This window comes from Onychomys torridus, chromosome 7 (genome assembly GCF_903995425.1).
Source record: "Onychomys torridus chromosome 7, mOncTor1.1, whole genome shotgun sequence".
NCBI classification, from domain to species: domain Eukaryota; kingdom Metazoa; phylum Chordata; class Mammalia; order Rodentia; family Cricetidae; genus Onychomys; species Onychomys torridus.
The window spans coordinates 101483397-101508716 of record NC_050449.1 but is presented as its reverse complement, the minus strand read 5'-3'; the positions used below and the strand labels follow the sequence as shown (position 1 = coordinate 101508716).

Below are 25320 nucleotides of genomic sequence, written 5' to 3'. Positions count from 1 at the left end.
GAATCTTAAGCCAGGTGGCATATTTGTGATTCCAGCACTGGGGAAGTAAAGGTAGGAGAATCAGAGGTTTAAAGCCAGTCTTGGCTACAAAGTGAAGTTGAGGCTAGCCTGGGCTACATAGTGAGCTGCTGCCTCTAACAATGCCACATATTACTCGTGGACAAATGTAGGATCAAAATATAAAACATGCATAAGGCTGATAATTAACAAGTTCGGAACAGAAGTAACTTGGAGAGGAATGGTATCAGGGATGGAGGAGTAGGGCTTCAAAGCTGTAATCTGTTGTTTCTTTTTGAGATAGTCTCCTATAGCCTAGGCTGGTACTAACCTTGTTTGCAGCTGAGGCTGTGCAACCAAGCTATTTCTTTTAGGGCCACCAACCAGCTCCCAAATCATGACACGGAGACTTATTATCAGTTTTGGATGCTTGGCCTAGCTTAGGCTTGTTTCTGTCTAGCTTTTTTTTTTTGTGGGGGGGGGATTGTTTGTTTTTTCTGAGACAGGGTTTCTCTGTGTAATAGCCCTGGCTATCCTGAAACTTGCTTTGTAGCCCTGGCTGGCCTCGAACTCACTGAGATCCACCTGCCTCTGCCTCCCGAGTGCTGGGATCAAAAGTGTGTGCCCCCCTGGATAGCTTTTTTCAACTTTACGTAGCCTGTCTCTCTTCGTCTACGTTTTGTCTTGGGCCTTTTCCTCCTCTTCCTTCTGCAGACCTCACTTTCACTGCTTCTCGCGGCTGCCTGGCTTCTGGCCCCGGTGTCTCCTTGTTCTCTCTTCTTTTCGTTCTTCTGGAGCCTAGATTCCTCCTCCTATTTATTCTCTCTGCCTGCTAGCTGTGCCTAGCCTTTCTCCTGCCTAGCTATTGGCCACTCTGCTTAAAAATTTTTTTTTTAAATTTTTTATTAAGAAATATTCTATTCATTTTACATACTAACCACGGATACCCCTCTCCCCTCTCTTTCTGCCCCCCCCCCCCCGCCTTCCCCTCCTTAACCACCCACTCATTCCCATCTCCTCCATGGCAAGGGCTTCCATGGGAAGTCAGCAGAGCCTGGTACATTCAGTTGAGGGAGGTCCAGCCCCTCCTCCCTGCACCAAGACTGCACAAGGTGTCTGTCTCACCATAGGCACTCGACTCCAAAAAGCCTGCTCATGCACCAGGGACGGAGCCCGATCCCACTGCCTGGGGGCCCCCTGTACAGTTCAAGCTCAACAACTGTCTCGCCTATCCAGAGGGCTTAGTCCAGTACCATGGGGGCTCCTCAGCTATTGGTACACAGTTCATGAGTTTCCACTAGTTTGGCTAGTTGTCTCTATACATTTTCCCATTATGTTCTCGATGTCCCTTGCTCATAGAATCCCTCCTCTCTCTCATTGATTGGACTCCTGGAGCTTGGGTTGGCAGCCGGCCATGGATCTCCACTTTTTATCAGAGCAATCAGGTGCCTTTGTCAGGAAAGGTAAAATAAATACAACACACCTTCACACAATTTTAAGATGTATTTATTTATTATTATTATTATGTATACAGTACGTATGACTGCAGGCCAGAAGAGGGCGCCAGATCTCATTAGAGATGGTTGTGAGCCACCATGTGGGTGCTGGGAATTGAACTCAGGACCTCTGGAAGAGCAGCCAGTGCTCTTAACCTCTGAGCCATCTCTCCAGCCCCTACCTTTACATAATTAATCACACATTGTTACATCAATAAACCAATGCAGCATAAACAAATGTAATACACTTCTGCCTAGCTAAATTATTTTCCAAAACCAGGATGACCTTAACATTCTAATTCCCTTATCTTTGCCTCCTGGGAGCTGGAATTTTCGACATGTACCACCACGTTTCTATCTGTAATGATCCTACCATTTTATCAACCTCATCATTATTTGTGGGAATCAAACACAGGTCTCACTGTATGCTCAGCAAGCACTGTTCTATTAAACTACACCTCAGCTCTTTTGTTTTGATCTGTGACAGTCACACTAAGTCACTCAGGCATGTCTTGAACATAATTTGTGTCACATGGAAGTCCTTGTGATGCCTGAACCACCAAGCCAGCTTTGCCTTTTTTAAAGTTTTAATCTTATTTTGGTTTTTAGGTTCTCGGTCTGTAGCCCAGATTGGTTTGTAACTCACAGTAAAATATTACTGCCTCAGTGTCCCAAGCCCTGAAACTGTAGTTTCCAGTCATTAGGTCCAACTATCTTTTTTTCTGAGACAGGTTTTTTCCGTTCTGTGTTTCAGACTTCCCAGAAACTGGCTATGTAGCCCAGGCTGATCTCCAATTCCTGATCCACTTACCTTAGATTTCCAGGTTCTGGGATGTTAGGTCTCACCACACTTGCCTGTTATTTTTGGCTGTACCAATGATGGAGCCCAGGGCCTTCCATATGTTACATATGCCACTAAGATATAGTTCCCAAAAACCCAGGTTCTGTGTTTTTGCTTGTGTTTTGAGATGGGATCTTACCATGTGGTCCTGGATAAGCTAGAACCCGTTATGTAGGCCAGGATGGCTTCACATTTGCATTGATTTTCCTACCTACTCAAGTGCTGGAAAATGTTAGTAAATTGGTTGTGAGTTTTGCATCTCTGTGGGTTTGTTGTCCTGACGACCTGGGGAGTCAGGCAACACCTTGAGCTGTGTAGCACAGCAGTGATGGCTGAAACTGCAAGGAGACAGTTCAGCCCTGGAGGGCTGGGTATCCCGGACACCTGGAGCTGCTCGGAACAGCTCTGCCCTGAAGTGTCCCGGACACCTGGAGCTGTGTAGGACAGCTGTAATGGCGGGGACCGCAAAGAGACAGCCCCACCCTGGAAAGGGGAATTTTTCTAACTTCTCTGGAGAGTCAGGCCTGGAACTGCTTCAGCAAGGAAGGGTGTCCTGACTCGTCGGGAAAGTCAGGGTATACCTGGTGTGATGGGGGATGGTCTCCCCGCAGGACACAGCAATGCTGCTCCTCTCCTGGAGAGCAGCAATCTCCAGCTCAGTGTCACCAGCTCTCTCTTGCTCAGTCCACTAGGGGACGTCCCAGCAAGGTTCTTCTGTGCATCAGTGAATGAATGAAGCCCAAAGCTCTTTTTCTGAGAAAGACGCTTATTTGGGAAGGAGGAGTCCAGGAGAGTAGTTGCCTCTACCAGGGTGGAGAGAACAGCCACAACTAACTGGGCAGGGCAGTTTATATGGGATGTCCAGGGGGCGGAGTCAGCTGTGATTGGTTAGTTTTTTTCTGCCCAGGGATTGGCCAGTTTTTTTGGCGAGGGGCAGAGGTGTGTTTCTTTCGCTGGCCTTTCTTGGCTTTTTAACACTATGTCTAAGGCCAGGGCACATTTCTTTCACTGACTCTGACTCTAGGGGCCAAGGGTGTTATTTTGGTACTACTTTCAGAGTCAGGGCATATTTCCTGGGTTCTGGCTTTGGGGATAAAGTGTTCATTTCTCTGGCTCAGGTCCCAAACACAGGCTGTGTTTCTTTCCCTGGTCCTGGGCCCTAGGGCCAGGATTCTGCTGTCCTGCTCTGTGATTGGTTGATTTCACAAGTCAGTTGGACAGGGGCAGAGATGGCTCTGATCTGAGCTAAACTGTGTTTCTCTCACTGGCCTTATCTAAGCCATCCTTCCCTAATTCTGGGCTCCAGGGTCAGGGTCTAGCCAGCCCTTTTCCTTACAGGGATTACAGGCATGTACCGCCATACCTGACTTCCAATTGTTACTTTATTTGAGGCAGGGTCTCATGTATCCTAGTCTGGCCCCAAACTTGCTCAGTAGCCAAAAAGACCTTAAGCTTCTGATTCTCTTGCCTCCTCCACCCAGAGTGCTGGGATTGCAAGTGTACACCATTGGCCACAATGTTTTCTCACTGCAGATACCTTTGCATTTTTAAGAATTTCATATAAATAGAACTACACACTATCACACTATGTGCTCTTTTGTGTCTGACTTTTACTTAGTATAATTACTTTGAGGTTTGTGGGCACTGCTATAATAATTGTTCTGTCTTTTTTTTGTTTGTTTTTCGAGACAGGGTTTCTCTGTGTAGCTTTGCGCCTTTCCTGGATCTCGCTCTGTAGACCAGGCTGCCCTCGAACTCGCAGAGATCCGCCTGCCTCTGCCTCCCGAGTGCTGGGATTACAGGTGTGCGCCACCACCGCCCGGCTGTTCTGTCGTTTTTATTAGTTGGGTTTACTTTGTTGTTTTGTTTATGTTGTTTTTTTCAATGGTGGATTAAAGGCCACCATTGCCAGGCTGTTGTTTTGCTTTGAATAAGGTCTCACAGCTGGGGGTTAGTGGTGGCACACGCCTTTAATCCCAGCACTCGGGAGGCAGAGGCAGGCGGATCTCTGCGAGTTCGAGGCCAGCCTGGGCTACAGAGCTAGTCCAGGACAGGCAAAGCTACACAGAGAAACCCTGTCTCAAAAAACACACGGACGACCTCTGTGGCAGCAGGGTGCGGCGTGCCTAGTGGGCCACACTGCCCGGCTCTCCTCAGCGCGGGAGCAGCAGGCCTCTTCACCGCTCAGGGGCTCCGCCCGTCCCCGCCCGGGGCAGGGGACGGAAAACCGTTGGGACGGTTAAAACCGTTAGAAGCCTGGGGCCTCGCGCGGCCGCGGGGCGGAGCCAAGGCGCGGCACTCTCATTGGCGAGCGCCGGGGGCGGGGCCGCACCTGGGCGGGGCCGCACCTGGGCGGGGCCGCACCTGGGCGGGGCTTCCCGGCCGCACGCGTCCCTCCGCGAAGCCTCAAGCGTGCGCGTGTGGTGCGGGCGCCGGAGGTGAGGCGTCAGGACGGGGATCGCAGACGCCGAAGCTCCCGTCCGTCCGTCCGTCCGCCCGTCCGCCCGTCCGCCCGTCCCGGGAGCACCTGCGGAGCAATGACGGCCCCGGAGCGGGGAGGGCGCCGGGAACCGTGTTAGGACACTCACGGACGGGGCGGGGCTCGGGCGAAGGTCTGGAAACCACTCGGGGGAACTGGTTCTCGCCTGCCCCCCGTCGTGTGGGTCTTGGGGATCGAACTTGTGCCCTCAGGGCCGGCAGCCGGCACCTTTCCCCTTAAGCTGTTCTTTAGCCTTGGGGAGATTCTTGACCAGACGACGAGAGCAAGGGTTCCTCCTGGCGGTTGTGAGGAAGAGGAGCGGAAGTCCGAGGAAGACCGGGCAGGGCGGGAGGGCGGTGTGGGGGTGTAGGACCCAGGGTGTGGAGGGGCGCTGGGAGGGTTCGCGGGGCTGCGACGGGCGATAGCAGGTTCCAGGACGGCCTGAGCGCCCTGGGGAGTTTCGGGTCTCTGGTTAAGCTGGAAGCCAGACCGTGGCGGCGCACGCCCTTAATCCCAGCACTTGGGAGGCGGAGTTGTAGGGCAGTCAGGGCTACACGGAGAAACCGTCTCGAAAACCAAACAAAAACTCTCAGAGGAGTCTCTGCCTGCTGGGACCTCTCTGTCCACACACATCCTTTATTCCTCCAGAGCTTTTCTTGTAGACGTAGTGGCTTCACTTTCTTCTTTCAGACTTTCTTTACTAAAGATGGGTTGATAAATGAGCAGGGAACCCCGCGCTTGAAAGGTTCAAATGTGTGCGTTGAAGGTGTCATTTTCCTTGATAGAATGGCTTACCTTGTATTCTTGCCTGGTAGAATCATTAAGGAGAGGGCTTTGGCTGTTCTGTGGAAAGTTAAAAGGTCATTTAGCTAACAGGAAACAAATAAAAGCACAAAGGACAAGCTGAGGCTGAGGACATTAGCCCATGTGGGCCTTAGACATAGTCAAGAGAATAATAAGAATATACCCTTGCCCTTTGTCGGAGACCACCTCAAGATAGGTAGTCTGCAATGGCCTTGAACTCTCTGTCCTCTGTTCTGGTTTCTCTAGTGCTGAAATTATGGATGTGCACCACTACGATTGGCATTACCACAAGTTTTTCAAAATTTATATATCTGTGTGGATGTTTTGCCTACATGTTTGTCTGTATAGCACATGCATTCAGTGCCTGAGGAGGCCGGAAGAGGGTGGCGGGGCCCTCAGGACTCAAGTTAACAGATGGTTGTGATCTGCCAGCCATGTAGGTGCTAGGATCAAATCTGGGTCCTTTGGAAAAGCAGTCAGTACTATTAACCACTGAGCCATCCCTCCAGCCCCTATCACAGGGTAGCACTATGTAGCTCTAGCTGGCCTGGAATTCACTATGTAGATAAGGCTGGCTTCAAATTTACAGAGTTCTGTCAGACGCCCTATGCAGCTTAGGTTGCCATTAAACTTGTCCCAGTTTCCTGCTTCCACCTCCTAGAGTTAAGATTGCAGGTGTGTAACCAACACATCTGGCTCACTGTGCAATTTGGTAGCTGATAAGGTCTTACTTCGGGCACATTAAGTAGGGGAATTTTTCACCATTTGGATGAGAACAAAACTGCTGAAATGTTCTTACATGTAATTAGTACATTTGTAAATGTTACTGTATTAATGTTCTGAATATTTCTCTGTTCTCCAATAGAAGTATTAAAATGAATTTTAATGTCTGGAATATCAAAGAGATGCTCAGCATTCCCTCAGGCTCTGGGTAAGTTTCCTAGATTTTTGTTTTTTGTTGTTGTTGTTTTGTTTTGATATTTAAGTCCTGGTTTTATTGATTTCCTAGAAAATCTCATCCTATAGCTGGAGTGGCTGTTGAATGATGCTAGAGTTTCTATATTGCCTCTCTTCTTCTCCTCCATTACTGCTATTCCTTTTTATGCTTGTCCTTTTCCTTCCACTTATTTTCTGGTTGGAAAAGGTTTGTCAGCTTAGGGGAGATAGCCGAGGGTAAAGTGTTTGCCTGTCAAGTGTGAAGACTTGAGTTTGAATCCCCAAACCCATATAAAAAGTTGGGCACAGTGACATGTGCCTGATATCCCATCCATGATGAGTTGGGAGATAGAGACAGCTCTGGAAGCTCACAGGCTAGCCAGCTTGGCCTGTGTGGCAGAGTTCCAGTGAGAGACCTTGTCTCCAACAAAAGATGGAAGGCACCTAAGGACAAGCAAGCACCCAGTGTTGTCCTTTGATTTCCATGCAGATGCTGTTTATACACACACACCCCCATAGGTACACCTGCATCCACATGGCTATACATTTGAACATCTACACAGACACACCCATAGATAGTATCAATGCAGCTCTGTATACAACATTCAGTCTTGGGACTGGATCTGTGAGAATATGATATAGAGCCCCAAATCTTGAAACTGACCTGAATTAAGCAATGCTTTTGGAATAGAAAGAAATAAAATAAGCACAGTGATCAATGTCTGTTTGTTTGGTAATGTAATTTGTAGCTGCTCTGAAGAGAAGAGCCGCTCCAGTTGCCAGCAAGACCCAGTGGGGTACTGTGCATGCTGTGTCCACTGTCCACTGAGGTTTTAGACGAGTGTCCACCAGGCTGCAATAAACCGCCCATTTCTCTCTGAAAAGGGATTTAAATTGTTTTTTGCATGCCTTCATCACTGGATAGTTTCTTTCTTTCCTAACACTTTCCCAAAGAAACTTGCCAATTTGATTTAAAAAAAAAAGAAAAGAAAAACCTAGGGTCTGGAGTGATGGCTCCAGTTAAGAGTACTTACTGCTTTTGCAGAGGACCCAGGTTCATTTCTCAGGGCCCATGTGGTGGTTTGCAACCATCTGTAACTCTAGTTCCAAGGGATCTGACACCCTTACCTCCTTGGGCACTAAACACGGGGTACATGGTATGTATATACATACATGCAAGCACATCCACATAAAATTAAGTAAATATTATTTTAAAACCTACTCTTCTTTTTATTTCTCAAAAAAGTCTTGCTGTTTATATAAAGTAGAGAAAACTTTGTTTAATTCTGTCATTTCTATCATTGCTTTAAGGCACAATCCTATGTGAGGCTGGGCAGTGGTGGCGCACACCTTTAATCCCAGCACTTGGGAGGCAGAGTTCCAGGCCAGCCTGGAACTCTCTGTGAGTTCCAGGCCAGCCTGATCTATAGAGTGAGTTCCAGGACAGCCTGATCTATAGAGTAAGTTCCAGGACACCCAGGGCTACACAGAGAAACCCTGTCTTAAAAAACAAAAACAAAACAAACAAACAAAAAAACAACAAAAACAAAACAAAAACAAAAGAAAAGAAAGAAAGACTTTCAGAGATACAAGCATTCAGTCCATAGTAAGGCTTAATTTGTCGTTAAATTTTCTACATTTATTGTGGTGTGTGTGTGTGTGTGTGTGTGTGTGTTTGTTTGTTTGTGAGCATACACTTATATCATGTATGTAGAGGTCAGAGGACATGTGGGAGCTGGTTCTTTCCACATGTGAGCCTCAGGGATTGAATTTAGGGGCAAGCACTTTTACCCACTGAGCCATCTTGCTGGCCCCATTTCTTGTTTGTCTAGACAGGGTTTTGAAATGCATGTGCAACTACCACTTGGCCCATTTCTAGTTTTGGGTTGGTTTGTTTTTTGAGACAAGGTTTCTCTATGTAACAGCTCTGGCTATTCTGGAACTCACTTTGTAGACCAGGCTTGCCCTGAACTCACTGAGATACACCTGCCTCCAAGTGCATGGGCCACCCACCCCCAGCTGTGTGAAGGTCTTACATAGCACAGGCTGCCTTTGAACACCTTATATTCCTGCCCCCATCTCCTAAGTGCCAGCATTACAGTAGGAATTGTAGGAGCCACCATACCAGGCTTTGTGGTTGTTTTCTTTTTGAGGCAGTTTATACATAGCCCTGGCAGTTCTGTAACTCACTATGTAGACCAGGCCAGCCTTTAACTCACAAAGATCTGCCTACCTCTGCCTTGTGAGTTTCTGGGATTAAAGGCTTGTAAAGGGTTAAAGCCATCCCCAGCTCAGGCTCGGGTGTTTGTATTGTTACAGCTCCTTCTCTCTCCAGTCCTGTTCCCCTTCCTTCACTTTCCAAATGTTAGGTTACAAATATGTATTTAGATAGGTTTTAAAATTCACAAAAATGGCTGGACAGTGGTGGCACACGCCTTTGATCCCAGCACTCGAGGCAGAGCCAGGCGGATCTCTGTGAGTTTGAGGCCAGCCTGGGCTACAGAGTGAGTTCCAGGACAGACACCCAAACTATACAGAGAAACCCTGTCTTGGAAAAAAAAAATTTCACAAAAATGATATGTAATAGAATTCATTTTAAGTAAAGTTCTACTTTTTTTTTCCCCAGAGCTGAGGACTGAACCCAGGGCCTTGCGCTTGCTAGGCAAGCGCTCTACCACTGAGCTAAATCCCCAACCCCAAGTTCTACTTTTTAAATGTGTGTGTGTGTGTGTGTGTGTGTGTGTGTATGTGTGTGTGTGTTTGGGGGAGGGTACACATGCTATGGTATGTGTGTGAAGTTCAGAGGAGCTGATTCTCCTCTCCTGCTTTTATGAGTTCCAGGTTGTGAGCTTACCAGGCTTGTGTGGCAAGTGCTTCTACCTGTTGAGCACTTTTCCTAACAGTTTTTACTTTTTTGTACTCAAAATTATTTTTGGCCAGGCATGATGGTGTATACTTTTAGTCCTTATACTTGAGAGTCAGAAGTAAGTGGATCTCTGTGAGTTTGAGGCCAGCCTGGTCTACAAAACAAGTTTCAGGTTGTCCAGGACTACACAGAGAAACACTGTCGCAAAAAAGCAATAAAACAATAACGAAATTATTTTCGTTTTGTTTTGGTTTATTTTTTTTTCGAGATAGAATTTCTCTGTGTAGCTTTGGTGCCTGTCCTGGATCTCATAGACCAGGCTGGCCTTGAACTCACAGAGATCTGCCTGGCTCTGCTTCTCGAGTGCTGGGATTAAAGGTGTGCGCCGCCGCCGCCGCCGCCGCCGCCGCCGCCGCCGCCGCCGCCGCCTAGCACAAATTTGTTTGTTTTTAAAAGAAGTCTCTTGGGTTGGGGATTTAGCTCCGTGGTAGAGCGCTTGACTGGCAAGCACAAGGCCCTGGGTTCGATCCTCAGCTTAAAAGGAAAAAAAGAGTCAGTCTCTTAACCCCTAATAGTTTTATAAACTTTTGTCTAAAATATGGTGTGTAGTATGAATCTTAAAGATTCTTATTAATAAATCAAACCCAAGGCCAGTTATTGGGGTGAACGCTGGAAGATCAGAGAGACAGAACAAGCCACAGAACAAGCCACAGCTATCTCACCTCGCCAGTTCCTCAGCTGCTCTTGTTTCCTCAGACTGGATGCCTCTGAGTCCTCATCCAGAATGGATCTCAGCTGAACTGTGCTGCTCCAAAGCCTGAATGCTGAACCACCCAAATGCTTCTAGTTTCTGGTCTTCACGCCTTATATAATCTTTCTCTTTCTGCCGTCACTCCCTGGGATTAAAGCTATTTCCGATGTGGCCTTGAACTCACAGCGATCACCTGGTTCTGCCTCCCGAGTGCTGGGATTAAAGGCGTGCGCTACCACTGCCTATCCTCATGTTTAATATTGTGGCTGTCCTATTCTCTGACACCAGATAAGTTTATTTCGGGGAACACAATACCACCACAGTGGTGTTACAGCTCAAAATGCCGAGATACAGGAATAGTTGTGTCCATCCTTTCTGTTGAATTTCCATTTGCTTGTTCTCCATTTGGCAGAGTCCAAATGTGGGCATTCATAATTTCCTCGGGGTTCTGTGAGGTCATCAAGGCAGTGTAGAGAGCACTTAGAGGTCAACACAAACACACCCAGAGCTCCAGAACAGAGAGATCCTGTGTCAACAGCAAAACAAAATATTCTGAAATAGTGGCTATGAGTTATGATTTCATTTGTTCAGGATGTTTGTTTACTTAATGTTTTCTTGCTTCATTTCAGGATCACTAAACCATCTAACTGGAATAGTAATCAGACTGATTGCTCTTCTCTCAGTGATTCCCAGTTCCTCTTTGGATCTCAGTTTTGTCCAGAAAATTCAGAGATTCTGTCCACGACCTTGGATGTTGGTGCCTACTCAAGACATCCAAAACAGACACAACAGAATTCTGTAGACGTGAGTCTGATTTTCAGCTAGTAAAATTTTTCTTTTGAGACAGAATCTTGCTGTGTAGGCCAGTCTAAACTTCATCCTCCTGTTTATTGGGGTTGTAGGTATAAGCCACCATCCTAACTCTGATTTCTGGAATTTCTCTGCACATATTTCATAGTTCTTATGGAGATAAGCCAAAAAGAGAATTATTCTATTGGAATATGAACATACTTTAGAATTGTACTCTGAAGATTACTATCCTAAATGGATTAATGCTTGATTGATGACATTTGGTTTGGTTTAGCTTGGTTTTTGAGTCAGGGTCTCACTGTGTAGCCTTGGCTGTCCTGGAACCCTTTATATAGACCAAATTAGCCTTGAATTAGAGATCTGTCTGCCTCCTCCTGAGTATTGGGATTAAAGCATCCCAGCTGATTCATGACTGACTTAATTAATCTAGAAGTCTGAAATTTAAAACACTTCTATGGCCAGGCAGTGGTGACCCAACACTAGGGAGGCAGAGGCAGGCAGATCTCTGTTAGTTCAAGGCCTGTCTGGTATACAAAGAAAGTTCCAGGACAGCCAGAGCTACTACACAGAGAAACCCTATCTTGAAAAAAAACAAACAAAAACCACTTATATGTATAGTTTCTTTTATTGCCCAAACAACATAGAGTAGTGTCAGTCCCTTGACCATTTGTTTTTGGGGAGAGGCAAATATTCATATTTCCTAGCCTAATCTTATACTATTATGAAAATTCATAAGAAACAATGGCTTTTTAAGATGAATTTATTTGTTTGTTTGTTTTCTTAGACAAAGCCTGGAACTAACTGCAGACCAGGCTGGCCATGAACTCACAGAGTTCCGCCTGCCTCTTGCTTGAGAATCCTGGGATTCAAGGCATGCACCATCATACTTGACGCTTTTGTAAGATAGGAATAAAGGGTGTTAGAACAATGACTCAGTGGGACAAATGCTTGCTTATAAACTTGAAGACCTGAGTTAGAATTCCTAGAGCTCATGTTGAAGTCAGACTTATATCTGTAACCTTGCACTCATTCAAGGAGATGAGAGAGTCCTCCTCCTCCTCCTCCCCCTCCTCCTCCTCCTCCTCCTCCTCCTCCTTCTCGTCCTCCTCCTCTTCCTCCTCATTTTACTCTGTAGTTCAGATTAGACTAGAATTTATTGTGTTGCCCAGGCTAACTTAAAACTCAAGGCTGGCCAGGCGGCAGTGGCGCACACCTTAACCACAGGGTGACTGATTAGTCATTGCTGAAGGACAAGGATTCGGGAAACCATGTTTCTCCTGGCAGGGTTTATAAGCTCAAGAGCCACAAACATTTGTTGCCAAGTTACAGTTACAATTTTCACCAATCAGGAGTCAAAGATTAGGGACTTTCTGGTGTGTTCCATCACGGTCAACCAACACAAAATGCAAGCTTTTTAGTCCAACCAGCCAGATTCATTTGTTCTTTCTGTTAAGAACAGCGATAATATTTAAAGAGAATTAAGGGATATAACTGACCATTTCTGTTGTTTAAGGAGGAATTGATCAGTCATTGGAAAGCCTACCCCAGGGCTTGGGAACCTGAACTTTATTTCCCCCTGTAGGTAAAATGGAGTCTCAAGTCAAAATGGCAGTGCCTAGGCCAAGTTGCTTTTGCCTGCTCCCTTCAAAGGCCATCCTCCTGCCTCTGCCTCTGAGTGCTAAGATTCAAGACATGTACCACCATCTTTTAACTTTTTTTTTAGTCTAGAATTACATGTAATTTTATATTTAGATTTGCCTGTATCAATAATGTGGTGAATAATGCTAGCTCAGCGCTTTAGGTTAGAAAATCATTATATGTATGATTTCAGTACAAAAATTGATGCTAAGTCAGGCAACAGTGGCTCATGCCTTTAACCCTAGCACTTGGGAGGCAGAGGCAAGTGGATCTCTGTGAGTTGGAAGCCAACCTGGTCTTCAGAGCAAAGTTCAGAACAGCCAGGAACTACACAGTGAAACCCTGTCCCAAAAAAGTCAAAATCAGGGTCTAGAGAGATGACTCAGTGGTTAAGAGCACTGGCTGTTCTTCCAGAGTCCTGAGTTCAGTTCCTAGGACTCACATGGCAGCTCACAACCGACTGTAATTCCAGTTCTAGGGGACTAGACACCCATGGCAAAACACCAATGTACATAAAATAAAAATAAATTCAAACAAAGAAAGAAAAAAGCCAAAACCAAAAAATAATTTAATTGATGCTAGTGATATAAAGGCATACATTCACTTCCTGAATATTTAGAACACATTTTTCCTAAGAAATACAGGAAATGGCTCTTTGTACTACAGCTTGTGTACTTTATAAGCCTTGTGGAAGTTATCAACAGATACTGAGTTCAACAGAAGCTAAAAATATATTAATGTGAAACTTTAATACCACATCTCAGAGACAGAGTAAATCATTTTCTGGTTTTTTCCTATAAATGTAGTTCAGTTGGTTTTAACCATTTTAGCTAAAATTTTAATATTTTTGTGCTGATAAGGCAAAAATTGTATTAACTTAGAAAATTGCAGGGTTGGGGCCCTGGGTTCGATCCTCAGCTCAAAAAAATAAAATAAAATAAAAAAATAAAAAAATGAAAATATTAAAAAAAAGAAAAGAAAAGAAAAGAAAAAAGCCGGGTGGTGGTGGCGCACGCCTTTAATCCCAGCACTCAGGAGGCAGAACCAGGTGGATCTCTGTGAGTTCGAGGCCAGCCTGGTCTACAGAGTGAGTTCCAGGAAAAGGCGCAAAGCTACACAGAGAAACCCTGTCTCAAAAATAAAAAAGAAAATTGCTTTATTATAATTTCCTGGTAGATACAAATAATGTAGCTCCGTGCTTTCTTTTCTTTTTTCTTTTTTTTTTTGGTTTTTCGAGACAGGGTTTTTCTGTGTAGCTTTGCGCCTTTCCTGGAACTCACTTGGTAGACCAGGCTGGCCTCGAACTCACAGAGATCCACCTGCCTCTGCCTCCCGAGTGCTGGGATTAAAGGCGTGAGCCACCACCGCCCGGCCATGCTTTATTTTCAACCATATGCTTGGTACTTAAATGCCATTATATTCTGCATTGTACAGAGAAGAGTGTGTGGAATTTGATGTTGGTTTTTTGTTTTTTTTTCCATTTAACAGAATGAACCTAGTATTTTTACAAAATACCAGACAAAGCCCCAGTTGTTTGGAGGCGATACAAAGGATGAAGGCTTGTTTTCTCTTCCTTTGCCAGTTGGAAAATCAAAAGGACTCTTGAAACAGTTCGAGGAGAAAAAACGAAGGGCAACGGACAAATGTGACAGGTACATACACCTTTTAAGAGCATGAGAAAGCTCATGTTTTCTGAAGGGAACAAATGTTCTGTCAGTAATCAAATAATTCAGTTTCAGTCAGGCGGTGGTGGTGCACCTTTAACCCCTGCACTCGGAGGCAGAGCCAGGCCAGTCTTTGAGTTCGAGGCCAGCCTGGTCTACAGAACAAGATCCAGGACAGGCTCCAAAGCTACACAGAGAAACCCTGTCTTGAAAAAAAAAATTCAGTTTCAGTATAATAGCATGTATTAGGGTTGTGCGTAGGAAATAGAAACAGAATCAGTATTACACACAGTGTGGGTATCAATGACAGAGAAAGATAAAGAATCTGATTTATTATGGAAATCCCATAAATCTGTCATATGCAGGCTAGAGAACCAGGAAAACCAGTGATATAAGTATGAATCAGAGGGCCATAGAAGGAAGGTGAGAGATGGCTGCTCATTAAGTCTGGAAGTCTAACCTAGGAGCTCCAGTGTTTAGGAGCAGAAGAAACTGGATGTCACAACCCATGAGAGGAATCTTCCTTCTTTTGTCTCTGGTCAGGTCATCATTATTTTGGGTAATGTACCTGCACATTGATAAAGATTAACTTGGTTTTTTTTCTTTTAAGGGTATCATGTAGCCTGCCCTCCATGTGTATATCAGCAGTAGTGCTTACCTAGCATGACAGGACTCTAGGTTTATTCTCTATCTCCATAAAATAAAATAAAAAATACTAAATGAAAAATAAGGACAACATTGGAAGCTGTTTGTTGGGTGGGGTTCGCACCTGTAATCCCAGCTTTTAGGAGGGTCAGGAGTTCAAGGTCGTCCTTGGCAACACAGTGAGTTCTATTTGCAGGTCAGTTTGGACCAACTGCTGAAGACCATCTCCAAACGGAAACTGCAAAGCACTCTTGCTTTTCTTCACTTTGCTTGTGTATTAGTTTCACTGTTGTTGCTATCTATGGTAAAATACCCAGACAAAAGCGACCTAACGATGAGAGTTCATTGGGCTCACATTTCAGGTTACAGTCCATCTTTGTAGAGAAGTCAAGACAGCAGGAACGTAAGGCAGCTGGTTGGCAGCGCATCCACAGTTGGAGAGTAGATAAGAATGCACGCAAGCATGTCCTCTTCCCTTCTTACCCAGTCCAGGACCCACAACTGGGAATGACGCTGCCCACTTTTAGTCTGAGTCTTCCCATGACAGTTAATGTAATCAAGACAATCACCAAGAAATACACCCACAGATGATCTTAATCTGGATAATTCTTACTGAGATTCCTTTCTCAGGTGATTCTGCATTGTGTCAAGTTGACAATTAAAACTAGCCATGACAGTGTGTGTGTGTGTGTCCCTGTCTGTGGAGACCAGAGGTGAGCTTCAGATATTTTCCTCTATCTTTCTCCACCTTTTTTCTTTTCCACCTAATTTTTTGTCTTGGTGAACTTTGACCTCATGGATTCATCTTACACTAGGTAGTTAGCAAGTCCTAAGGATCTTGTTTCTGTAGCCCCAGCCCTGGAATTAGAGACATGCATCACTGTGCTTGACTTTTATATACATGCTGGGGCTCCAAACAGCAAATATTCTACCACTAAGCTGTTTTCCCACCTACCCTGCCCTGGTTTTTGAGGCAAGGTCTCTCACCAGGACCTGGGGCTCACTAATTAGGCTAGCTTAGCTGGCTATTGAGACCCTGCAATTAAAAGAGTATGGCCGGGCAGTGGTGGTGCACGCCTTTGATTCCAGCACTCGGGAGGCAGATCTCTGTGAGTTCGAGGCCAGCCTGGGCTACCAAGTGAGTTCCAGGAAAGGCTCAAAGGCTACACAGAGAAACCCTGTCTCGAAACCCCCACCCCACCAAAAAAAAAAAAAAAAAAAAAAAAAGAGTATGGCCTAGCTTTAACATGGGTGCTTGGGATAGACCTCAAGACCTTATGTTTATATAGAAAGACTCACCCACTGAGCTGTCTTCCCTTGTACTCAAACCTCTAGCCTTTTATTTTTTCTAATATGCTTTTGTTTGAGACAGGACCTCACTGTATAGCCCAGACTGGCTTTAAATTTGTAGTAATCCTTCTGCCTTTGCCTCTCAAATGCTGGGGTTATAGGCATGAGCCACTAACACTAAGCTGGTAATTCCTCTTTGCTTTCCTCAGTGTGACTTGTAGATTTGAATGTAGCTTCTTGTCTCTGGAAAACAAAAACTCTATTTAAAAAAATGCAAAATTCAACTAATATTATATTACTTCTGCCTAAATTTCTGCCTTCTAATTTAATTTTTATCTTTTCAGATCATCTAGCATAGGATATTAGATGACATTTTTTATTATTATTATTATTATTATTATTATTATTATTATTATTATTTTGGTCTTTCAAGACAAGATTTTTCTGTGTAGCCCCTGTCTGTCCTAGAATTCACTATGTAGACCAGGCTAGCCTTGAACTCAGAGATCTGCCTGCCTCTGCCTTTCTGAAGGCTAGGATTAAAGGCCTGTGCCACTATCAACACCAGGCTAGATGTGTCTATGGTACATGATTTTTGTCTTGTGTAATGCTGGTAATTGAACATAGGGCTTCTCAAACATTAGGTAAGTGTTCTACCACTGAATGATACCCTCAATCCAGTGTAATAGATGAATTCCTAAGTCAAAGTTTAAGACTTATTTTCTCACTTTTTTTTTTAGATAGGGTCTCACTATGTAGAGCAGGCTGACTTTGTTCAGATGTTCAACTACCTCTTCCACCCCCTCCCCTCTCCCAGTGCTGGACTAAAGGAATGAGTCACCATGTACAGCTGGATGTGAACAGAATTTCTTTTCTTTTCTCTTTTTATTTGACACAGGGTTTCTCTGTGTACTTTGGCTGTCCTGGAACTAACTTGCTCTGTAAACCAGCCTGGCCTCGAACTCACAGAGATCCTCCTGCCTCTGCTTCCCAAGTGCTGTTCTATATGAAGTTTCTTATTTAGTTGATTAAGAAATAATCCAGCCAGGCAGTGGTGGCACACGCCTTTAATCCCAGCACTCGGGAGGCAGAGGCAGGCTGATCTCTGTGAGTTCGAGGCTAGCCTGGGCTACCAAGTGAGTTCCAGGAAAGGCTCAAAGCTATACAGAGAAACCCTATCTCAGGAAAAAAAAAAGAAAAGAAAAGAAAAAATCCCCTAGGATTATTAGGGGAACTATTACTGCACTTCCCAAGGAGCTGGGTTCAATTCTTAGCACCAACATGGTCCTTCACAACCATCTATAACTTCAGTTCCAGAGAACCTGAATCTTCTGGATCCTGGGGACACCAAGCACACACATGATGTACTTATATATATGTAGGCATTGTGCTTACATATATGTACTCATACATTTAAAATTAAAATTTAAGCCAGACATAATGGCACATTCCTTCATCTCAGCATTTGAGCAGAGATAGGTAGATCTCTGTGAGTTCAGGGCCTGGTTTTCCAAATTTAGTCCCAGGACAGCCAGAGCTACATAGTGAAACCGTTTTAAAAAAAAAAAAAAAAAAAAAAAAGAACAAAACAAAAATTTGAACTGGATATAGTAGTGCATGTCTTCAGTAATGGCACTCAGAAAGCAGAGGCAGGCAGATCATTAATGTTCAATAGCAGGCTGGTCTACATAAAGTTCCAGGCCAATGAAGGCTACCTAATGAGACCTTATCTTAAAAATGGAAAAGAAGCCCAGTGGTGGTGTATACCTTTAATCCCAGCACTGAGGAAGCAGAGACAGGTGGGTCTCTGAGTTCAAGGCCAGCCTGGTCTTCAGAGCAAGTTCCAGGATAGCCAGGGCTATACAAAAACCCTGTCATGGGTGGGGAGGAGGGAAGAAAAGAAAAGAAATATATCTCAGCTAGAACCAACAAGATGGTGCTTCCTGCTAGGCCTAACAGGAAGCTGAGTTCAATCCCTAGTGCCCACATGGCAGAAAGAGAGCGCTGACTCTTAAAAGTTGTCCTTTGACCTCCTACACACACACACAAATAAATAAACAAATAAGAAAAGAAAGGAAATCGGAAGCCAAACATGATGGTTTTCTCTCTAAATTCTCAGCATTTAGAGAGCTGAGGCAGGAGCATTACCAGGAATTGCAGGCAAGACTGAACTAATATGTAATCCTGTGTTAGAAACACTGACTGAGGCACTGGAGAGATGGCTCAGCAGTTAAGAGCATCTGCTACTCTTGTAGAGGACCCAGGTTCAGTTCTCAGCACTTATGACAGCTCACAACTGTAACTCTACTTTCAGGGGATCCAGTGCTCTCTTCTGGCCTCCACAGGCACCAGGCACATACATGGTGCAATAAATATGTACTTACAGACTGATCATACAAATAAAATTATAAATATTTAGAATAAAAACTGAAAATACATTGCATGGGTAAAGGAACTTGCTACAAAACCTGATTTTAATCCCTGGGACCCACATGGTGAAAAGAAAGAACTAACTTTCACAAGTTGTTCTCTGACCTCCACGTCTACAATACACACATACACTCTAAATGAATGTAATAAAAAGGCAGGGGACCAGTTGGTGGCTAAACCTCAGCAGTAAAAATACTTATTGATAACCCTGACAACCTAACTTTAATTCCTGGAATCTCTGTGGCTGAAGGAGAGCACGAATTCCCTCAAGTTTTTCTCTAGCCTCCCCATGGGTGCTGTGCATTTGTGTGCACACACACATGAAACAAATGTAAATTTAAAAAAAGAATTTTTTTTTTTTTGTTGTTTTTCGAGACAGCTTTTGTCCTGGTACTTACTCTGTGTACCCCAGGCTGGCCTCAAACTCACAGAGATCCCCCTGCCTATTCGTCCTGAGAACTGGGATTAAAGGCATGCGCCAAAATTTGTAATTTAATAAAACTATTTGTGTGCATGGTTTTGTTTGCTTGTTGTTTTGAAACACAGTCTCACCATGTAGCCATCGTTGGCCAGGAACTCAATGTAGGCTGGCCTTGAACTCACAGAATCCACCTGCTTCTAAAATCAGGAAAAAGAGCCAGAGAGATGGCTCAGTACTAATTGCTCTTGTAGGGGACTTAGGTTTGGTTCTCAGCACCCACATGGTGGTTCACAAACATCCTTAACTCCAGTTCCAAAAGATCCAACAACCTCTTCTGACCTCCTTGGACATCAGGCATGTGTATGGTGCTCAGACACATATAATGCAGACAAAACACTCACACAAAATAAATACATCTAAAAAAAATAGGAATAAAAGGAAAATAAAGAAGCAGCAGGATGTAAAGAAGAAAAATGTGATTTGCATTGGAACTCAGTTGAGTTTTGGCTGGAAACTGAGATTTCTCAGTTAGAGTTTCCAACTCTGATCAAGCAGTGTTTTGATGCTAGATGAACACCTGCCATAATCAGATGTTATATGCTATTTCAATATGGCACAAAGATTTATTCTCCCCCCGCCTTTTTTTCTTAACTATAGTGAGATGCTGTACAACTTTGTTTCTCATTTTCAAGAAGTCATTCACAAGGTAAGTAGAGCTAAGTTGCAGCAAATTAGCATTGTGTATCTTAGGAATGGTAATCATTGTAGTGGCATCAGTAAATGTAGACTAGCAGCATGTTTACCATTCCATGATTTGATGACAGACAACAGTTTGTGCTTTCTTGTCTTTTTTTTTTTTTTAATTATGTTTATTTCATGTGTTTGGGTGTTTTGCCTGCATATATGTCTATACACCACGTGTGTGCAGTGCCCTTGGAGGCCAGAAGAAGGTATTGTATTCACTGGAATTGGAATTATAGACAGCTGTGAGCCACCATGTGGTTGCTGGGAATCAAACCCTGGTCTCTTGGAAGAGCAGTCAGTGCTCCCAACCTGAACCACTTCTCCCGTCCCCATGTGATTCTTTCTTAATTTTGGGTTTCTTAGCTGCAGACATCTGTGGAAAAGTCTGAGGAACATCTCAGTTCAAGAAGCCAATCTATTTTGGATTCTTTGGAGACTATAGCCAAGACAAGTGAGTGTCCCAGGTTTATTTTTGTTTGGTTCTATTTGTAAATTTTTGTTAGCCTCTCAAGGTTGATGTTAGCAGCAGAGGGCACTAGTGAGCCATGAGTGTGACCCTTCTGACCTTAGCCAGGTTTCCAGAGTGTGATTCTACACTGTTTAAAATGAGAGGGTAGGTGGATAAAGTTGGGCCTGGATAGTGGACCCTACAGCTCTGTGACAACACTTTTTGTTTGTTTTTATTTTGTTTTGTTTTGTGACAGGGTATCTCTCTACATAGTCCTGGCTGACTTGAAACTTATAACCAGGCTGTCTTGGAACTCACAGAGATCTGCCCATCTCTGTTTCCCAGGTTCTGGGATTAAAGGCTTGTGTTACCACACCCTGCTTGTAAACCTTTGAGTTTTTTTTTTGTTTTTTTTTTTTTGAGAAAAGTCTGTCTGTGTCGGCCTGGCTGGTCTGGAACAGCTGTGTTATAGAAGTATATATTAGAGAACATCACTTATTAGATATTTCAGACTTTAGAATGTAGATGTATCCCCTATAACTAGAGTTACAGTTGTAAACCTTCACAATGTGTAAGTGCTGGGAGTCAAACCCAGTCCTGGGGAAAAGCAGGAGTGCTCTTAACCTCTGAGTCATCTTTCTAGTCCATGCTAACATTAATCCCGTGGTGGCTTTTCTGCTGTACTACTCCTCTACTCAGTAATCGTGCTGTCTCGGGGTGTGGTGGTTCTGCCAGCCTTCATACCTCATACCTACAATGAATCAGCAGCCTCCCTAGTCTCACGTGGCTGTCCGCTGTGCTGTCCGTAGACATACCCACTTAGGGGTTAGAAATATGCCAGTCTCCTGCTGTTCTTCTCACTGCCTTGGTTTCAGGGAGCATTGTTTTGTGGTGAATCAGCCTTGGTCTCAATGTCAGATATAGTGTGAGGTTTGTAAATCCCCTCCCCCACCAATTAAGTGTTTTTACATGTAGATGAACGCCCTTATAAACAGTCAATGCACAACTCTCCTTAGCTAAATACTTCTCTAGAATTTTCTAAAAAAAAAATAGATAATTATGCATCTGTACTTGTTTCATTTTGTTTATTTTTTATTTTAAACTAATTCAAGTCAGCTTATTCACATGCCAAGGGATGAATTACTCATGATTTACAAAAATCAATGCCTTTGAGTAGCACATAAAATAATTCCCATCTGTCTGAAAAGAAGCACTGTACTGTTTAGCTACTGATTTCCAACCTTGGCTACACACAGGGCAACTGTCCATCTGTGTAGAGATGTTAGAACTAGAACTGTTGCCCTCACAAGAATTAGCAATGCTGAGAACAAAGGCAAATGAGGATGTCCCTTGTATAATGTGATAGGGTGACTCAGTTGTCAGTGCTCCAGTCAAGCTTTCCATTGCCATGACAGAAGAAGTAAAGGAGAGCTGGGCGGTGGTGCACGCCTTTAGTCCCAGCACTCTGGAGGCAGAGGCAGGGGGCTGTCTGTGAACTTGAGTCTAGCCTGGTTACAGAGTAAGTTCCACCGCCCATCTTGTCATTTGTTTATTATTTATTGTTTATTTTTCTTTCTGCATCAGGCATTGCACACAAAGTATTTTATATAATCCTGAAAGGTATAGGTGCTTCTCTTTGTACTTATGGGGAAAAAATTTATTAGGAAAAACTGTCCTTGTTTTGTATTTAGTTCAAGAGACTGCACAGGTCCAGCGTGACTTGATGTTTGAAGCAGTACGAGACAAAGGCAATATGGAACAGGCCATCCTTGAGATACAGAAGAGATTTGAAGCTGTAAGTATAAATGCAAGCTGTTGCTTTGCCTTGCCTTGTTGTCCAGGCTTATCTTGAGGTGCTGCACTCAAGTGATCTTGTCCCGGCCTTCCAAGTAGCTGAGGCTAAAGATACATGCTATGCCCTGGTGTGCTTTTGGCTTTGTCTCTAAGACCAAGAGAGACACTTAGTGTGTGAGAAATTTTCATCCAAGACCAGAAACCAGGATGGTTCTTTTTAGTAAGTCAGGATACAGCCTACCCTCAGGGTTCCCTGGCAGCATGTGTGCTCAGGCCTTGTTCAGAGTGTGGCAGTGCTTACTCTATGAGAGACAATAGATTTCTCTGCCACCATAGTAAGCCAAGCTGGGAGGTGGTGGCACAGGCCTTTAATCCCAGCACTTGGGAGGCAGAGCCAGGCGGATCTCTGTGAGTTCAAGGCCAGCCTGGTCTATGAAGTGAGTTCCAGGACAGCCAGAGAACTGTTACACAGAGAAACCCTGTCTCAAAAAATAAAACAAACAAACACAGTAAGCTAGATCAAGTTGAACTGAAAAAGTATAACAGGTTTATTTGAGCAAAGAACCAGAGAAGTCATACCCTGGAACTAAAGCAGGGGATTATATAGTTTGTAGGTGCAGAGTGATGATGTGTTCGCCACAAGCTGGTCTAGTATGGTCTAGGCAGGGTCTTGGGCTGCTAGCAGCAACAGCGGAGGAAGTTGGCCCTTTTTCTTTGTTGGAGATTCTCTGAGAGGGCAGGGTTTGGAGAGAGAAAATGGGGCTTTCTGGATCATCAAGCAGGAGTAAGGTGAAGGTTCCAACCAAACAGAAGACTTTGTCCACTGGTTGGTTCCCTTAGTTTTTTTGTTTTTATATTTTGAGACAGGGTCTCTCTCCTATAGCTCAGGCTGTTTAGAAGCTACTGTGTAGCTCAAACTAGCCTCAGATTCAGCTAATCCTCTTTTTACTTTATATTTTAAAATTAATTTGTTTTATTTTATATATGTGTGTGTGTGTGTGTGTGTGTGTGTGTGTGTGCGCGCGCGCGCGCACGCGCGCGCGCACTTTGCCTACATATATGTCTCTATACCATGTTTGTGCTTTGTTCTCATAGAAGTCAGAAGAGGGCATTAGATCTCCTGGAACTGGAGTTACAGATGGTTGTAAGCTATCTATCATGTGGGTGCTGGGAACTGAACCTGGGTCCTCTTGCAGAGTACTTTTTTTTGGGGGGGGCTGAGGATCGAACCCAGGGCCTTGCATTTGCTAGGCAAGCGCTCTACCACTGAGTTAAATCCCCAACCCCAGAGTACTTTTAACCTGAGCTCTAAGTCACTGAGCCATCTTTCCAGCCCCATCATGCTATCCTCTTGACGAGCTATCTAAGTGCTGGGATTAGGGTATGAGCTACCACACCCACATCTGCTGTCACATTTTATGGTAACCGTCACTCTCTTTTTCACTACCTTTCCCAGAGACAAGCTGAGTTTATGGAGATGAAATCTAACCTGAAGAACCTTGAAGTATTAGTTGCCCAGCAGAGTAAGGACTTCCAGCAGCTTTGTGAGAAGCTGGGCCAGCTCAATGTGCCTGGTGTCATAGGAGAGCTGGGAAAACTCATCTCTGCACCTCAGGTAGCTGGGCGTCTGAAAGACAGCACCTCCCAGACCTCACCAGCTCAGGCCCAGAGCCTTCATTTTACCAGGCAGGAAAAATACACCTCTGAGGAGCCAGCTGCTCAGCAGGCCCAGGTGTCTCTTGCAGGGAATCCCAGCAAGAGTTCCCAGAGGCCTAGGGAGTTTGGCATCTTGGATGAAGTAGCAGAGAGTGATGACTTTGGAAAGGCTGCTTTGCCAACAGATGGGCCCCATAGAGGAAATGAGCATTTGAAGAACAAGACCATGCAGACTTACTGCAAGAACTGGGTTATCACCACCAGAAGCCTCAGTAACCACTGCTCTAGCCTCCCAAGCCAGAAGGCTGGCAGTGACCAGGAACTAACTGCCCAAGAAGCCTCACAACTGGACTTGAATAAGTTTGAATCCAGAGTGAAGAATGTCTGCCCCAAATATGAAGTCCAAAGCATGTGTTCTGACTCGTTTGAACAGTCAGCAACTGAACAGAAAGGCAGGACCCGAGGAAAGGGGAGGAAAGGCAAAAAGCAGCAACTCAGGAAATCACAGAGAGGCAGGCTTCTAGCTAGGAAGAGAGAACAAACCCCAAGGAAGGCCTGTACTTTCATCTCTAAGCATGCAAGTCTCCAGTCACCAGTTTCTAGCCCACAAGGACCCCTCATTAGTTGGTGGGCTCCAAGAAGCTCCACAAAGTCAGCCCGCCATAGTCTAGGAAGAAGAGTGAGGACCAGTAAGACAGCAAGGGAAGCACACGGGGGAATCCTGCAGTCTACCCAGCGCTCCTCCCCAGACCAGGAGTGCTTATCCAGCAGTTCCCAGGGGGATCAGCAGATAAATTGGTTCAGTGACCTCAGCCTTGAAAACCCAGAGCCTCGTCTCTGTAGGAAGGGAGGGAAGAATTTGCTCTTCGATCCTGATTTTGACAGCAGTGATGATAACTTCTAATGCTGCTTACAGTGACTTCAGCTGATGGTTCGTTGATCTTAGAAAGACAACCTTGGAACATTTGAACTGGGCAGTAGCATACAGTATTTGAAGCTGGCCTATCTAGCCTCAGAGTGAGAGGCCCTGGCTAATGGTGGTCAGTAGGTAATGGGTGAGAATCCAGTATTATGGGCCATGACAAAGATATAGAAGTAAGTACATCCTTAGTTAAGAGACAGTGACAAGCTGACAAGCTCAGTTAGCCTGTGGTGAGGCATCAGGAAGGCAGTTGTGTGTATCTGGTGAAAGGAAGGGGCATAACTTCCTTATGAATACAATCTAGAAGAACTCAGAATTCTCATGGCTGCATAACTAGCTCTTGAAACAGTCCCTACACCTGATGGATACCTTTATTTATTATTTTTTTAATCTTGTTATACTGTCAAAGAGTTTTGTCTTTTGCATGAGAGGACATATTACAGGACACACTATTAGACAGGAGTTCATTATGTAGGCTTGGCTGGCCTTGTATTTACAATCCTCCTGCCTCAGCCTCCAGTGCTGGTACTACAAGCATGTCTCAATTCTCAGCTAATATATTTGTAGACCTTCCTATATTGTTAGAAAGCAGTAGACCTTTTTTTTTTTAATGTCAAGACAGGGTTTCTCTGTGTAGCCTTGTGTCCTGGAACTTGCTCTGTAAACCAGGCTAGCCTCAAATATATAG

At 44.5% G+C, this 25320-nt stretch overlaps 1 protein-coding gene across 2 annotated transcripts; it reads left to right on the top strand.

Moving 5' to 3' along the window:
• The first annotated feature begins 4727 nt into the window (after nucleotides 1-4727).
• Nucleotides 4728-25250, top strand: Iho1 (interactor of HORMAD1 1). Of its 2 annotated transcripts, none has more exons than XM_036193679.1 (8): nucleotides 4728-4772; nucleotides 6483-6548; nucleotides 10800-10974; nucleotides 14107-14270; nucleotides 19726-19774; nucleotides 20176-20263; nucleotides 21952-22055; nucleotides 23511-25250. In XM_036193679.1, the coding sequence occupies exons 2-8, from the start codon at nucleotides 6493-6495 to the stop codon at nucleotides 24612-24614; spliced, it is 1740 nt and encodes a 579-aa protein (XP_036049572.1). In that variant the 5' UTR covers nucleotides 4728-4772; nucleotides 6483-6492; the 3' UTR covers nucleotides 24615-25250. The 2 variants fall into 2 exon arrangements, with proteins under 2 accessions (XP_036049572.1, XP_036049571.1); XM_036193678.1 differs by lacking the exon at nucleotides 4728-4772 and adding an exon at nucleotides 4831-4946.
• The last annotated feature ends 70 nt before the right edge of the window (nucleotides 25251-25320 follow it).

Coding starts and splice junctions, on each gene's coding strand:
- Iho1 (XM_036193679.1), top strand. CDS start 6,493: ATGAATTTTAATGTCTGGAATATCAAAGAGATGCTCAGCATTCCCTCA. Junction 20,264..21,951: donor GGAGACTATAGCCAAGACAA/GTGAGTGTCCCA, acceptor TTTTGTATTTAG/TTCAAGAGACTGCACAGGTC. Junction 22,056..23,510: donor TACAGAAGAGATTTGAAGCT/GTAAGTATAAAT, acceptor TACCTTTCCCAG/AGACAAGCTGAGTTTATGGA.